The sequence below is a fragment of the Pan paniscus genome, chromosome 13 (assembly GCF_029289425.2).
Source record: "Pan paniscus chromosome 13, NHGRI_mPanPan1-v2.0_pri, whole genome shotgun sequence".
Taxonomy (NCBI): Eukaryota; Metazoa; Chordata; class Mammalia; order Primates; family Hominidae; genus Pan; species Pan paniscus.
The window spans coordinates 104,426,818-104,443,989 of record NC_073262.2 but is presented as its reverse complement, the minus strand read 5'-3'; the positions used below and the strand labels follow the sequence as shown (position 1 = coordinate 104,443,989).

Sequence of the window (17,172 nt, the reverse complement as noted above, 5' to 3'; positions counted from 1 at the left end):
GGAATTGAGGGAGTGACTTTCCCCCTTTTTGAGATGCTGCCACACCACCTAGTACCACACTCAGCCGAGAGTAAGCACTTAATTTGTCAAACATATTTATTGAATGTCTTAAGGAGAACTGTCTGTGGAGCCAGAAGCCCTAATATGAATCCTGGCCCTGTCACTTCCTATCTGAGTAAGCTCTGGAGAGTATCTCAACCTAAGTCTCAATTCATTCCTTAGGAAAAGAGACATCGTCTTTTCTGACTTACTTCATAGGGTTGATATGAGGATGGAATCAGATACCATTTGTGGAACCTTGGTAAATGTAAAGCATTACAGAGGCAAATTAGAATTAGTATCCCTTCCCTCTTCTTGCCAGCTTCTTGCCCCTGCCTTTCACCCTGAACCCCACTAAACGTCTACTTTCAGTCTTAAAATCTTGTTTATGGTATGTTTCTGCTAGAGTTTTGAATACCTTCCATATTTGCTGACCATCAGTTGAGAATGCTTATACTTTAGGTGTATTTTTATTTATAAATTATCTCATAAATTTCTCTCTTTCCCCCACCCCTATGTTACAAAGCATATAGCAAAATTAGATTTCAAAAGGATACGGTAAAGCTGAAATTGCTAAGAATATTGTTAAGATATTTTAATTTTATGTTTAGTATAATTTTAGTCTCACCTAACTATATTACTAAAACTCCAGATGCTTCTTTTTAAATCATGATGGCATGATTTGTTCATTATGATGGCCTCATGCTCTCACTTGCTAAAATGGCCAAGGAACAATATCTACTTGGAATGAGGCTTCCTGCTAACAATACTGGGTAAAAACTTCATGTCGTCTTCTTGATAATTACAGTTTTTGTAGGAGTAGGAAAAATGTCTGTTTTGTATTTCTCTGTTGTTCACTTACATTGGAATTACTAGTTTTACCTTCAACCCACAGTTTCTTTGCAGAAATCTTTTTAACCATTCATCCATTTTATGAAGATTAACCACTCGTACATGTCAAGTCCTCTCAACTTTTTATCACATACAAATCTATTGGCATTACCTTCCAAATTGTCCAGAACCCCTCCCTTCTTGCCATATCTTCTGCCAGCACCCTGGACCAAGCCACTATCATATGTTGGCTGAATTATTGCAAATGCCTCCCATCTGCCTGCTTCCCTGCTTTCCTCCTATGGCCACTTCTTCACAGGAGAGCCAGACACTGCTATCCTTCTCAAATGAGTTAGGGCATGTGCCTCCTGGTTCCAAACCTTCCAGTGGCCTCTCATCTCCTGCAGAGTAAATTCAAAGGACTTGCGATTTCCTGCCCACCCTACTGTTGGCTGTGCCCATCGTGACCTGTCATCTCCTCACACTCTCATCTTTGCTCACTTGGCTTTAGCTTCACTGGCCTCCTAGCTGTTCCTTAGACACACTTGCAAACACACTTCCACCCCAGGATTTTACACTTGCCAATGTCTTTTCCTGTAATCCTCTCTTCTCACCTCTCTGCCTTCATCCTCCCTCACTTTCTTCAGAGCCTCCGCTCAAGTGATACATATAGGTGCAGACTTCCATCGCTTCTCGGCCTTTTGGCTAAGATCAAGTGTAGGTGCAGACTTCCTTGACCATTCTAGGTGAGATAGCAGCCCTCTACTCCATCCCACCTCAGCAGCCCTCCACCCCATCCCACCTCTACCCCATCCTACCCTCTCTCTCTGGGCCCTGCTTTATTCTTTTCCATAGTGCCTGTCACCACCGTCTGACATTGTATATATAAATATTTGTTTATTGCCTGTCTCCATAATTGAGAATATAAACTCCATTGAGAGTGGGCACTTTTTTTTTTTTTGCTTATTGCTATATACTCAGTGCCTAGAACAATGTCTGGCACTCAATAAATATTTATCTTTAAATTAGTGGTCACTAATTACCTAATATCATTTCTATACCTCTAGTTGGTTGGTAAAGGGTGTTTCTGTTGAAGATGCTTTTATTCCTTCTTTCTTTTAGTTGTCTCCTTCATTAGATTATAAATATTCTATGCTTTATGGCCATTCCTAGTACTGCTTTTCTGGTGCCCTAGAACTACTGAAATCATTATATGAAAACTGTGAATTTTGCTGAATAATGAATAGGGAATTCAGATGAAAGAGCAGATGATGTTTAAAGCATTTATCTCACAGTATTGTTTATCATTTTGGTCCATCCACCAGAGGGATCTGAAATGCCTACAGCCTCAGATGTGTGGGTCTTAAACCCAGGAAGAAAAGGCCTTTCTTTCTTCTAATTTTAAGGACATTTTATAAACTGCACAGCAGGATGTGATATCTGTCCTGCAGACTAAACAGTTGAGGGACACAAAAGTCAACTGAGAAGGGCAAAGATCCTAAAATTAGCATTCTGAGTCTCATAAAATAGTGTTTTTTTATTATTAATGTATCCTATGTATACTTATTTTTGTTTTTCTTCAAAGAAAAGACACAAAAGGAAATAGGGATGTCTTTAAGGCTCCAGAGGAAAGCTGATTCTCCAAGTCCTAGGATGTCGCTCTATGTAATGAAGGCCTGGTAGTCAAAGTTGTCTTTAGGCTGTAAACTCATTGAGGGCATGGATTGAACTTGCCCTTATCTTTGCATCTCCAGCACTAGCACAGGCCTGGCATGTGGTGCTCAATAAGTGCTCATGAATTAATGAAAGCCAGGCCAATTGTAATGAGTTTATGAGGAATTATATAATGAGTCAATGATGGAGTCCTCCCCAACCCTCATTGGACATTGAATAAAAAAGTGTTTCTAGTCCCTGTTGTTACATTTCCTCTGACCTGAGAATCATAAATCAAGTCAATGAGTCAAGTTATGCATTCCAAGAAAAGAAATAATTGAAATAATTTTAGATAAATGTTAGAGAAATACTAAGACAAGTGTCAGATAAGTAGTTGTCTTGGTATCTTTGGAATTGTAATGCTGATCACATACCATTATCCTGGCATTATTTTGTTTTATAAAGATGTAACTATGCACAATGAATTTGCTGTATTTGTCATGTGATATGATTGTGTTCAATGGCAGACTTTCTGTCAACCAGGCCTACCCGAGACTATTTGTGGTCATTGGCAATTCAGAAGTTCTAATCAGCCTCCTCCCCTGCCTCATTGTATGACCTTAGGGAGGCTCCTTAGCCTATTTTTGGCTCAGTTTTCTCATATATGGATTGGGAATCATTACTTTGTAATGTTTCTCTACTAGAGAATGATCTTAAAAGATTCTTAGCTGAGACTGTTTCTAATTTAAACACTGTAATTACTGGCACTGTAGAATCAATGATAGAATCAGAATTGATGAATATACAACATGATATGTTATTTTCTTTAAAATATTTCTTCTGGACACACAAGTGGCCAACAAACATATGAAAAAATTTCTCAACGTCACGAATCATCAGAGAAATGCAAATCAAAACCTCAATGAGATACCATCTCACACCAGTCAAAAAGGCTATTATTATTTAGAAGTAAAAAGTTAATGGATGCTGGTAAGCTTGAGAAGAAAAGGGAGTGCTTATACACTGTGGGTGGGAATGTTAATTAGTTCAGCCACTGTGGAAAACAGTTTAGAAATTTCTCAAAGTGAGGCAGGGCAGGTGAGTCCCAAAACTGGGGCTTAGCCTGGGAGGGTTCTTGGCTTCACCCAGGAAAGAATTCAAGGGTGAGCCTGTGGTGTTAGACAGCAGCTTTTATTGAAGCAGCAGTGTTCAGCAGCAGCAGGTGTACCTCTCCTTGCAGAGCACGGCTGCCACATAGGCAGTGTGCCCAGAGTAGCAGCTCATAGGTAGCTCTACAGTTATATTTATACCCACTTTTAGTTATATGCAAATTAAGGGGCAGTTTATGCAGAAAGTTTTAGGAAAAGAGTGGTAATTCCAGGTTGTCAGGTTGTTGCCATGGGAAAGGGTGGTAACTTTCAGGTGTTGCCGTGGCAATGGTAAACTGACATGGCACACTGGTGGGTGTGTGTTCTGGAAAGCTGCCTCCCCCCAGGCCCTGTTTTGGCTAGTCCTAAATTTGGTTTAGTGTTCAAGCCCCATCTCTGGAGTCGAGTCCCATCTCCTGCCTCAAAAAAACCAAAAACAGAATTACCATTTGACCCAGCAATTCCATTCCTGGGTATATACCCAAAGGAAAATAAATTGTTCTGTCAAAAAGACACCTAGACTTTTATGTTCATCACAGCACTATTCACAATAGCAAAGACATGGACTCAACCTAGGTGCCCAGCAATGGTGGATTGGATAAAGAAAATTTGTACACTGGCACCATAAAATACTATGCAGCCACAAAAAAAAAAAAAAAAAAAAAAAAAAAAATCATGTCCTTAGCAGCAACATGGATGCAGATGGAGGCCATTATCCTAAGTGAATTAACCCAGGAACAGAAAACAAATACCACATGTTCTCACTTACAAGTGAAAGCTAATAACTGGGGGTATTGGGTACACACAGAGATAAGATGGGAATAATAGACACTACACCAGGGACTCCAAAAGAGGAGAGGAAGGGAGAGGGACAGGGGTTGAAAAACTACCTATCAGGTACTATACTCACTATTTGGGTGACAAGATACCTCAGCATCATGCAATATACTCATGTAACAAACCTGGACATGTACCCCTTGAATCTAAAATTAAAGATTAAAAAAATACTTCTTCTGCATTTTCCTTAATGTTTATATAAAATGTATAATAAAAACAGATTTCTATTTTTATTTTTACTGTTGCTAAACAATAAATAGTTAAGCATTTCCAAATTCATCATAATAAAGTAGAAAGGATTTTAAATAGAATAGATATGGATTCTAACAACTCTGATTAGTATCTCTGTGACCTCAGACAAGTTACCTAACCTCTCTGAGGCTGGAATTTCTTTATCTCTACAACAAAAATAGCACATTTTACTTCCTAGGGTTGGTATAAAGGTTTTAAAAATATACATTATGTAGGGGAAGGGGGAGATTATGTCATATGCCTCATCCTCAAAAAAGATTAGTTATATGACTCCTTCCTAAGAAAAATGCTATTAACAGGCTGAAAGTCCTCAGTTTAAACCAAAAGTTGACCACTTGAACAAAAATATTTAAAACAATGCACATTATTAAGATATTGCTATAAAGTTTCATAAAACTAAGAAATGTTGTACTATGTAAAAACATAACACATTAGCCTATTCAAATGAAAGTATTTCCTCCTAGTTGTAAAAATCAACACTTAAAATACAATTCTAGAGTCAATTATGAGAGATTTCCAAGGCACTATGAAGGCCTCTGCTTTTCTTAATTAGCAAAGGAATGAGGGTGGTAGGGAACACATCTATTTTGTGTACTGCTGTGTATCTAGCAGTTCAGCAGAGTACCTGGTCATAGTAGGTGCTAAATGAATATTTCTAGAGTGGGTGCATAGAAAGCATATGAATTTTTGAATCAGAGAGATTTGGTTTGAATCACCACCATATAGTGGAATAATATTAATAATATCTATCTCTAAAGATTGTTAAGAGGATTGAAAGAAGTATGAAAAGCACTGACACATGTATTAAGATATATTTCCCTTGGGAGGCTGAGACACGCAGATCACTTGAGGTCAGGAGTTCAAGACCAGCCTGGCCAACATGGTGAAACCCTGTCTCTACTAAAAATACAAAATTAGCTGGGTGTGGTGGCACATGCCTCTAATCCCAGCTACTCTGGAGGCTGAGGCAGGAGAATTGCTTGAACCCCGAAGGCAGAGGTTGCAGTAAGCCAAGATTGTGCCATTGCACTCCAGCCTGGGCAACAAGAGCAAAACTTCGTCTCAAAAATATATATATATATATTTCCCTTAGTGCTGTTCATACTTTTGCTAGTTTCATAATATCACATGTTAAGGTCAAATGAAAATAGTACTCCAAATGACCAGACTAGTAAATTGCCACATGTATTCTACCTGTATAGAAAGAGACCATATATGTAGTAAAATCATACTTAATAAATCTTTGGCTGCTATACCATCAGGGCAGCCAAATTGTTCAGGAAAAGCAATTCCTGCTTCAAGGATTTTTAAAGAAGGCTGCATTACTTGTTCAGTTTTCCTGCACGTACCTTTTGGTTGCCTTTTTAGCTAGTGACCCTGGATTTTAGCTAATGAACTCCAGCTGTTCTTATTTTGCCTTCCAGCCCTTCTCATTTAACCTCCTGTCTCCCTGGTCTCACATCCTTAAAGTTCTTACAGGAAAAATGGGACAGTGCCAAAGTTTTCGAATAAAGCCTCATATCTTCTTGAGGGGAGAGGGCTCTTTTAACAAGGGCTCCAAGCTTTTATAGTGGTGTAAAAAGAAACATTCATTGTTGGAAATTGGATTCCTAACAACCTCCAATGTGTCAGAAATCCTCTTGTGGTTTTTAATATTACACAAGCAAAGCATTCGGTAAGGTAAGTCCATAAAACAAACCAAGAAAGTCCACAGTTGACTACTAAATGTAATTGTAAACACCTGTGATGGAGAGGCAATTCCTCCGTAAATATGCAATGAAAGAAACATTTAGCATACAGAACAAAACGGATCCAGGTTTTCTGAACCATGCTGAGAACCATCTGTTAGCAAACCTAGCAAAAGGTTTCACTGTTACAGTTAAATGTCAACCTGAAAAACTTGGCTGTGGGCAATATCTAAGCAAAGCCAATCTTAAGCAATTGGCAAACTCAAGCTCACAAAGGAAACCTTCCTCTTATGCGGGTGACCTGGGAATTTCTATTACGTTCACAAATACTCTTTAACCTATCCATACATCTCTTTCCAAATCTGATCATCCTTTCATGGAGACCATTAATAAGTACATTAGTTAATGCAGTTTCCATTATATTAAACACTTAAAACCATGCCTTCTCCCAGAATGCACCTGATCCTACCAGGATAAATCTCTGGCTAAACCAATAGCCCATTTGGCCCTTCCAATTAAATTCAAAATGATGTATTTCCCAGGGGCTCTGAAAGACTTTTGAAAAGGGTATCAAATTCAGTTATAAACCCATTTTCTGAATTGCTTTTTCCATGCCTGTTTGCATAACCCATCCTTCGAAGCTCAGTTCAAAATCTAGTGACTCCATCAGTCACACTGAGACTAACTTGCTCTCATCTTAGTTTATGTCTTTTATACACTTGTAACTTGAATCATGTGCTCTGTTAAGACTGCAAATGATAGAACAAAGATATGGGTTTCTCTTCTCATCCTTCACAGCATCCAGCAGCATACTCTGCATATAGCATGTGCTCAGTAAAGAACAGAAGATAAGTAGTTAAAAGTGGGAGAAAATAAGGCCAGGGCAGTGCCATTTCTCTGGGATTTTGCTGAAATGCATAGCAATCCTATCATCATCTTATTTCAAATGGCTCATGCAATAAAGGTTGATAAATTATATTTTAAATGATTCATTTCACTATGTTGGCTTCTTGATGTTTATATTATAAAGTATTAGTTATCCTGATGGTAAATAAGACATTACCCAGGAAAAGAAGAATGGAATAATAATGGTCAACATTTGTTGAACTCTGAAAAACTGACTCTGTGATAAGTGCTTTATATACATATTCTTGTTGAATCCTCATAACAACTCCATGAAATAGGTACCACTATTATCCTCTTCCTGCAAGAAACTGAGTAATAAATAGCTAAAGTAACCTACCCAACATCATACCACTAGTGATTGGTGGACCTGTGCTGCAAACCCAAGTCCATTTGACACCAGGTTCCTCACCCATTTGTTGTCCAGGGCACAGAGAAAATACAGGCAGAACACTAAACATGCATGCCTTCTGGAGAATCTCCAAGTGCTAGCTAACAACATGTTATGTTCAGGCAAATTTCCCAGTAAGAATTTGTGTGATTATATATTTTCTCTTTTATAGGAATTTTCTGAGGTTATATAGGTATAGCCTTAGCACCTAGCATGAGGCCAAACACATGGAAAGTATTAGTAATTGCTCAGTGAATTTATAGTTTCGGTCAAGTGATATAATAGTCTTAAATCTCAATTTCCTCAAAATTAAGTAATAAAATAGCAGTGTAAATTTCTTGAAAAACTTGTATGAAAAATAAAAATGTAATTATAGTATTCCAGAAGAATCAAAACTAGATGCTGAATGGATCAATGCAATACATTTTTTACCAAATCAAGGACTCAAAACAGATCTATTGGGTCCATTTCTGCTGTTCTTACCTTCTCGGATAGCTGTAAATGGGACTCCTTCCTCTGCATTCATGCTGATGACTTTTAAAGCCACTAGTTGTCCATTTATTCTAGAAGAGAGGGATTGAGGGACACACACTTATTGAGGTGGTTCAAAGCAGCAATTTATACCAAAGATGGCTTAACAAAAGCACTTTCACTTCAAAATATATTCTAGCATATAAATCTATAATTTTCTCAAAATAAAAAGTTTAACATGTATCAATACGTATATAGCATATATATTCCAAAGCATTTTCCCTCTTTACTAAAGTGATATATATATGTCCATTATAGAAAATTTGGAGCTTATTATTATTTTTCATCTGACTTTTTGTAGTGTGTTTTTTGTTTGTTTGTTTGTTTTGAGACAGAATCTCGCTCTGTTGCCCAGGCTGGAGTACAGTGGCACGATCTCGGCTCACTGCAACCTCCGCCTCCTGGGTTCAAGCAATTCTCCTGCCTCAGCCTTCCAAGTAGCTGGGATTACAGGGGACCCCCACGACACCTGGCTAATTTTTGTATTTTTAGCAGAGATGGGGGTTTCACCATTTTGGCCAGGCTGGTCTCGAACTCCTGACCTCAGGTGATCTGCCCACCTCAGGCTCCCAAAGTGCTGGGATTACAGGCGCGAGCCACCATGCCCAGCCTTGTAGTGGTCTTCTAACAGTTTCCCTGCTGAGACACTTGCACTCCTACTATTTACTCTCAGCAGAGTAGTTGGAGGCATACTTTTCAAATGACAATCAGGACAAGCCACTTTTCTGTTCAAAAGCCACCATATCTCCACACATTACTTAGAATAAAAGCCAAATTCTTGTAGCCGGCTTCTAAGTGTTACCTGATCTTCCCAGGCCACACCATTATCTCTCTCTATCTTCATTTCCTCCTACTCTCCCCTTATTCAACATTTTATTCATGATATCAGCTAAGTGCTGAGAATAGAGAAGATTTTAATGCAGGTATAAATCCATTGTTTTTAATACAGTGGGATTAAAATTATATTGTTAGTAACCTTTTTTCCTCCATGTAACTTTTCTCTTATAGTTCATTCTTGTACAATCTGATATTTAATAAAGATTTAACATTTCATCAGGCCGGGCACAGTGGCTCACACCTGTAATCCCAGCACTTTGGGAGGCCAAGGCCGGTGGATCACGAGGTCAGGAGATCGAGACCATCCTGCCTAACACAGTGAAACCCCATCTCTACTAAAAATACAAAAAAATTAGCCAGGTGTGGTGGTGGGCACCTGTAGTCCCAGCTACTCGGGAGGCTGAGGCAGGAGAATGGCATGAAACTGGGAGGCGGGGCTTGCAGTGAGCCAAGATCGTGCCACTGCACTCCAGCCTGGGCAACAGAGCAAGACTCCGTCTCAAAAAAAAAAGAAAAAAAGTGCATACCATCAGCCAGGCGCAGTGGCTCACGCCTGTAATCCTAGCACTTTGGGAGGTTAAGGCAGGTGGATTGCCTGAGCTCGGGAGTTTGAGACCAGCCTGGGCAACATGGTGAAACCCCGTCTCTACTAAAATACAAAAAATTAGCCGGGTATGGTGGCACGCGCCTGTGATCCCAGCTACTCAGGAGGCTGAGAGAGGAGAATTGCTTGAACCCGGGAGCTGGAGGTTGCAGTGAGCCGAGATTGCGCCACTGCACCCCAGCCTGGGCGACAGAGTGAGACTCCATCTGAAAAAAAAAAAAAAAAAAGAGTGCATACCATCATCATGATTTATGACTTTTGATGTTGACCTTAGTCCCCTGTCTGAGATAGTGTTGGTCAGGTTTCTCTACTCTAAAGTTACTCTTTCTCCCCCTTTTTCATACTGTACTTTTAGAGAAATGCCACTATGAATGACCCACACTTAAGGAGTGGAGAGTTATGCTGTACCTCTTTGAAGGTATATTATCTACGTAAATTATTTGTATTTATTTGGCATGAGAGATTTGTTTCTTCTCTCCCATTTGTTAATGTATTGAATCATTTATTTATATCAGTACGGACTCATAGATATTTATTTTATACTTTGGGTTATAATTTAATACCACTTTTTTTGGTTGCTCATATTTTTGCAGCTTTGTCCTTTGGAAGCTCTTTCAGTTGGCTCCTGTGTCCCTCTGTCATAGCCCTATCATATGGGTTGACTTTTAGCTTTCATCTTCATTTTTTTTTTGGCCTATTTGAAAGGTAAAAAGGTTTATCACATTTTAATTTATATTTCTTTAACCATATGTGAAACTGACTTTTCATAAGTTTATGGATCTTTTCTGTTTTTCTTGTGATTTGCCGATTTGCCCACCTTTTTATTGAACTATTTTGCATATACTTTTCCCCAGTTTCTTTTGTTTGCCTTATCATGTCTTTGAAATTTTGTTTTAAAGTTTTATGATGTAAGTATTTTCCTCAGAACATAGTTCTGTGAAATTCTCCCCCAAATCCTGCAAAAAGTTTTTTGGCAAATATGTTTATAAGAGAAAATGCTTTTTTTTTTTTTTTTTGAGACAGTGTCACTCTCACCCAGGCTGGAGTGCAGTGGTGCCGATCTCAGCTCACTGCAACCTCTGCCTCCAAAGTTCAAGTGATTCTCCTGCCTCAGCCTCCTGACTAGCTGGGACTACAGTTTTATAAATAAGGTAACACTTTAACCGGGAATCTGATGGAGAGGGGGAGTCAGCTGTGTACATGAACAGTGGAAGGCAGCTCCAGGCAGAGGGAACAGCAAGTTAAAAGTCCTTGACTGAGGCAGGAACAGTCTGGCATTGAAGCAGGAGAGGGGAAGGAGATGAGGACAGGGAAGAGCTGAGTGTGTGCCAGGGAACGGAGGGTAGGGATTCTATAGGGTCTTGTACAATGACCATCCAGAGACTGTTGTATTAGATATTTACAGGATATTTGTATTAGGAAATCTAATAATGCAAAGATGTCAATAATTCTCTAACTTAGAGTTTTGATATATTCTAAAAATAGCCTAAAGCAACAATAATTAAAATCATGCAGCACAAATATAAGATAGATTAAGGAAACATGATTTTTAAAAGATTAGAACAGAAAGAATTTCAAGTATTCATGAGATCTAATATATAATCATGGCAGCATTTCAAACCATCAGAGAAAAGAAAATCTAATAAATGGAGCTGGGGTGATTGTGAATATACAATATAAATTCCCAGTAGATGAAAGAGTTAAATGAAAAAGAAAACATAAAGTAACTAGAAGAAAAGATAAGTGAATTCTGTGCAAACTTTGGGCTGGAAAGGTCTGTGCAGAACAATCAAAGTCAGAACTCAGAAGAGAGGATCAGAAGTGTCCATGGTGCCCACGTATCCAAGTATGTTCCAGGGTGCCCCCGTTCCGAGCCACCTTGAAAACAGTTACCATGGCCAAATTGATATGAGGAAGCTTAGAATAAAATAAAATGTGGTCATTTATTGCAGATGTTCTCAGCATTGAAAAAAGTTAATGTACACCATGACTAAAACAGATTAAGAAAGTATAAAGGGCCAGGGGCAGGAGAGTTGCTTGAACCCAGGAGGCAGAGGTTGCAGTGATCTGAGATCGCACCACTGCACTCCAGCCTGGGTGACAGAGATTCCATTCCAAAATAAATAAATAGATAAATAATAAAATAAAATAAATCTGTATGTCCCCTACAATCCTGTTTTAACAAGTAAAAATAATAATAACAGCATAAATACTAAGATAAATAATAAATATTTAGTCTTGTAGTAGTTATACAAAATTTTTCTTTTTTTGTTTTTGGCCAGTTAAGTGAAGCAGCGGGAGTGGAGAAGGAACAAAGAAATCTGTAACTGGTTGTGACCAAGTAGTTGTAAACACCACTGCACTCGGATCAGCTATATTTTTAAAATTAATATTTAACCACTATTGAGCCATTACTTTTCTCTCTATTGGAGTAACATAAAGAAAAAAGTGACCATCCAACTTTCCCACCTTGACTAAAAGGGGAATTCATGGATCTTTTACATATATTTAACAAAGTTGGTTGTTTACCAAAATTAGTACTTAGCTTTTGAATAAGCAGTATTTTTATTCTCCAGACATTTTGTGTATTTTGCAAATATAAAAAATCTAGGATTTATCATCTTTTGCATGTACCATAATTTGCAGAAACCAACTTCAGTTTCTTCTATAAAGGCCAGGGGGAGGAATGAAGCAGCAAATTCCAGGTTGCCATTACAAACCTCTGTCATTGTGATTTAGGGAGGGATATAAAAAACCTGTTAGAGACGCTTTACCAACTGTGCCTCCCACAGGCCTGAAGAGTGATAATTGTTCTTTGGGTCAGTAGTAGAGAATGTCTATTTTCTTTGAATTCTCTGAATTGAATGCAAGAAGGGAAAGGCTGATAAACATTTAAGTGGGCTGATTTTAATTAGGGCAGGGCAGGTTTGTTTTTCTTTCAAGGCTGTTTAAGTCATCATGTCTCTCTCCCTGTCGGCCATGGTGTCTTGCACAGGTCCTGAGTGCTATGAACTTCTATGATGTCTCACCTGGCTTTATAATGTGAAATTGGGGGGGGGGCGGGACTCTCATCTCTAAAGTCTCTCCCAGCTATGTGTCACTCACCTGCTAATCCCCTTGTAAACTGTAGCATAAGAGCCTTCACCCAGCTTCTCCAAGTTCAAGTAAGATGAGGCTGCCCCAAAAGGGAGGCTCTTCCTCTGCTCTAGGGGAATGGGGAAAAGGAGCGGGTGAAAGGGAAGAGAGAAAGAGCACTTTTTTTAGTGTTGACTTTTTTTCCCCAGGGAAATTAGACAGCATTGCCAGAGCAGACTTGGGAAGGCTCGCTCAGTAATTGCCCTGGAAGCAAGGGCCGGCCTCCGTAGACAAGCTCACATTAAATTCTTCTTGATCAACATCAGCTGCTCACTCACCCACTGAAAACCCTGCCTCAGATCCTCTTCCTGAAAAGAATCACTGTTACTCCGTGGCCTTTTACTCTTGAACTTCTGGGCACGGACAGCTTGAAGTCCCCTGGGGTGAAATGAAGTCATGGAACATGATGCTTCTTTTAGGTCTGTTAGCTAGAGAAAAAAGAAAGAGCAGAAATAAAATTTATGCAAAGTAAAGATTCAGTGCCTGGTAAAACCATTTTTTCTTTATTTGCCTCATTTTCACTCTTCAAATGTTTTCTAAGCTTCCTGTACCCCCAAAAGGCACTTTTCTTGAAAGATCCCTGAAAAAGACCATAATGGTATCAACTCCTGAAATACTACATTCTTTCTTCACCTAAAAATGTGTCTTTAACATTCAGGTTAACCTAAATCTCTTTGATGGATGTTTTGCAACTTTTTTCTGTTTAAGTCTGGCTTTTTTTTTTCATGTCCACTTAATTTATTGCTGTAGGGGAATAATCTATGGCATTGCTAATAATCATGAACTAATTACTAAAGTTTCAAATCCATAGCATACCAACTAATACTGCAGCTTGCCTTTTAAGTTTCAGCTCTGTAATTTAGGACCTTAGAGATTTTGAGAGAACTACTTTCTCGACTTCAAGCCAAGTGAGTTTCGTGCAGCCCAAAGCCAAGGATTATTTTTCCCTTTTGGTTTACAAGAAATTCCCCAAATTTGATAACTACAGCCATAAATTTTCTGTGACTTTAATAGAATTTTCATTTTATTGGTTTAGACCTACCGCAGAAGAATCAGACCCCGCTACAAAAAGGGAGTGTCTGAACTCCTTGGTTTATCAATAGAGAAAGATGCTCTCTCCTGGGATACAAATACCTTGAACGCAGCCTCCGTGGTCTCAGGCTGACTCCTCCGACAGCTGTGTGCCTCGCCTCCCTCTGAACAACGATAGCAGCTGCATCCAGGCTGTACAGTCTTTGCACACAGCTCTTGACCCATAATCTTCTAGGTTCAAGGAGAAAACCCGCACTTGAACCTTTCCCCCACTGCCTCTCCTATCCTTGTTCTCTCCCTTTTTGCCAGAGGTCAGCAGCGTGGAGCTTTCATATGACTCACATGATGGCTCTGCCTGGAGCAGCCTCACAACTTCAGCAGTTTTTCCTTATCAGTGCAAGAAACTCCACATCAGACAGGGATTGCTTGCATTCAGATGTGCACAACTGAAAACGAGGCAGCTGCTATTGAATAGAATAAAATTTGGCACTGTTAAGGTTCTTGTTCTGGCCACAAGTTAGTGCTATTGGTATACATAGTTTTTAGGGATTGACATTGCTTATCTATGCAATGATATTTATATGATATCATTGATGGCGATATTGATATTAGGTTTTCCTGATGCTAAAGCGGACATGTTGAGGAGTATTTTTCTCCCTACCTTTTATCTGAAAGCATTTTGGTTTTCAGACTTTAAAACAAATTTGCTACCTAGCTAACTTTTAGTAGTCAAAGAAACCACAGAATCATAAAACAGGAAAAAAGTTGAAGATATCTACTGCATCTCTTTGCCTTCAAACAATAGTGTGTCCAATAGTCTTAGAAGGGTTGCCATTCATTCATTTATTCAAAAACTATGTGGTGAGCACCTATGTTGTTCTTAACTGTACAAATGATGATATTAGCCAATGGTGATGGAGAGAGAGGAGTTTGAATGAAATACTTTCTTCCTTTCTTGCTTGCTTCCTTCCACATATATGTAATTAATGTTTACTATATGTAAAGTACTATATTAATAGCACAACATGTCAAGGAATCTGGCTTAAATTGGTTTGCAGTCTGTAGTCTTCAAATGCAACACTTTTCTCTGTTAGATTCCTAAGATTATTGCCACTATAATGTACTAATCATAAAGTGAGACAGAATGGAGGATATATAAACAATCATTATTAAGGGAAAAAATAAGAGTTATGTCTATTATCACAACAATATTTATGAATATTTGATATTCGAACCTCATGATGGTTTTTTTAAATGTTCAGGTAATTTCATTATGAGCATGTATTTTTTCATTTCAAAATTGCCACAAGAGAAGAGACTTAAGCCAATTCCAAGATTCAATCTAGAGATATTTTTTGAAAAAAAAAAAAAAAGAAGAAGAAGAAAAGGAAGACTACTTGGCTCAAAGACCATTCAACTTTTTTTTTTTTTTTTTTTTGAGACAGAGGCTCGCACTGTCGCCCAGGCTGGAGTGCAGTGGCGCAATCTCGGCTCACTGCAAGCTCCGCCTCCCGGGTTCACACCATTCTCCTGCCTCAGCCTCCTGAGCAGCTGGGACTACAGGCGTCTGGCACCGCACCCGGCTAATTTTTTGTATTTTTAGTAGAGACGAGGTTTCACCGTGTTAGCCAGGATGGTCTCGATCTCCTAACCTTGTGATCCACCCGCCTTGGCCTCCCAAAGTGCTGGGATTACAGGCGTGAGCCACCGCACCCGGCCAAAGACCATTAAAGTTTTGACTGACAACTGAGAGAGTGAAAAGCTAGTTTCTCAGAATATTTAATTCCATTTGAATTTATAATAATATAATTATAATACATTTTATCAGAAATGCTAATTTCTTCCTAAAAGATTGTGAATTTCATCACATAAAAGTTATGTCCCAGGTCAAGTTTATGATGTCTTTTCTTGCATTTTTTTTTTTTTTTTTTTGGAAACAGGGTCTCCCTCTGTCTTCCAGGCTGGAATCCAGCTAGGTGATCACTGTTCACGGCAGCCTCAGCCTCCTGGGCTCAGTGATCCTCCCACCTCAGTCTTCCGAGTAGCTAGCTGCAGGCCTGTGCCAAGACAACCAGCTAATTATTTTTTATAGACACAGGGTCTCACTATGTTGCCCAGGCTTGTCTTCAACTCCTGGCTTCAAGCATTCGTCCTACCTCAGCCTCCCAAATAGCTGGAACTGGGGGTGCACGCCACCATGCCTGGAAAATTTTTTTATTATTTGTACAGACAGAGGTTTCACTATGCTACGTAGGCTTGTCTCCAAATCCTGAGCTCAAGCGATCTTCCTGCCTCCCAAAGTGCTGGAAATACACGCGTGAGCCACAGCATTGGCCTATAGCCTGATTATTAAAGGTGTAAATTGCTATGTTTAGATACTAGAATTAACTACTTTTTTTTTTTTTTCTTCCAGAGACAGGGTCTTGCTTTCTTGCTCAGGCTGGAGTGCAGAAGCTATTCACAGGCATGCACCGCGTACCTGTCTAGAACTCCTGGGCTCAAGCAATCCTCCCACCTCTGCCTCCCAAATAGCTGAAACTACAGGTGTGTGCAACCACACTGGCTTTATAGTCTTGTTTAAAGCCAAGGAAAAATATCTGATGACTTCTTAAGATGTTTTCTTGCTGTGTTAGAAATAGCTTTTGTTCTGAAAGATTTCTGAAAGACAAAAGACCTAGATGATTTCATTTAGCATTGTGCATTAGGCTCAGCTTCTGAACCACTCCAGATTGGCTTGGCTGTACCTCCTTTAGCAGCCTGGTCGCCATCATAGCAACAGAGGCCATTTCTGGGGTCTTGAAGCACACTCATTGTTGCTGCCACCTCCCCCCGTCATAGGACAAGGAGCCCCAACACATGAAGCTGACTGACCAGGAGAAACCCTTGTGCTTGCCCACCAGCCTAAATAGACCAAGAGCCAGAGAGGCTCAGGCTTCTCTAGCAACTGCTTGCGAGGGCCAAGTGATACAATCCAGAACTGCAGGAAGTTCCATGGAGCACGCTTCCACCATTGGGAAGCCAGAGATGTTGTGGAGCTGAGATCAGCTCAGAAACATGCTCCATTTGTGGAGTGTCACTTGAGCCTGGGAGTTTGGGGTTGCAGTGAGCTGTGATTGCATCATGCACTCCATCCTGGGCAAAAGAGTGAGACCCTGTCTCAAAAAAAAAAAAAAAAAAAAAAAAAAAAGAGAGAGAGAGAGATGAAAGATGAAAGAAAGAAAAAAAGAAAGGGAAAAAATCTTCCATTTATAAGGTTGATGCAAAAGTAATTACAGTTTTGCCATTACTTTC

General features: G+C 39.3%; 1 protein-coding gene across 2 annotated transcripts in view; it reads right to left on the bottom strand.

Annotated features, from left to right (window-relative positions):
* The window catches only part of CDK15 (cyclin dependent kinase 15), an 89,605-nt gene extending 75,371 nt beyond the window's left edge, over positions 1 to 14,234 (bottom strand). The window contains exons 1-4 of one of the 2 annotated variants that reach the window (XM_024927937.4): positions 13,984 to 14,234; positions 13,128 to 13,277; positions 12,820 to 12,914; positions 8,226 to 8,305 (exon numbers count right to left, since the gene is read on the bottom strand). In XM_024927937.4, the coding sequence (XP_024783705.1) occupies positions 8,226 to 8,305; positions 12,820 to 12,914; positions 13,128 to 13,277; positions 13,984 to 14,106 (448 nt within the window). In that variant the 5' untranslated portion in view covers positions 14,107 to 14,234. The remainder of the gene's footprint in view (positions 1 to 8,225; positions 8,306 to 12,819; positions 12,915 to 13,127; positions 13,278 to 13,983) is intronic. The other variant, XM_057301473.1, reaches the window with a different exon arrangement.
* Between the last annotated feature and the right edge of the window lie 2,938 nt (positions 14,235 to 17,172).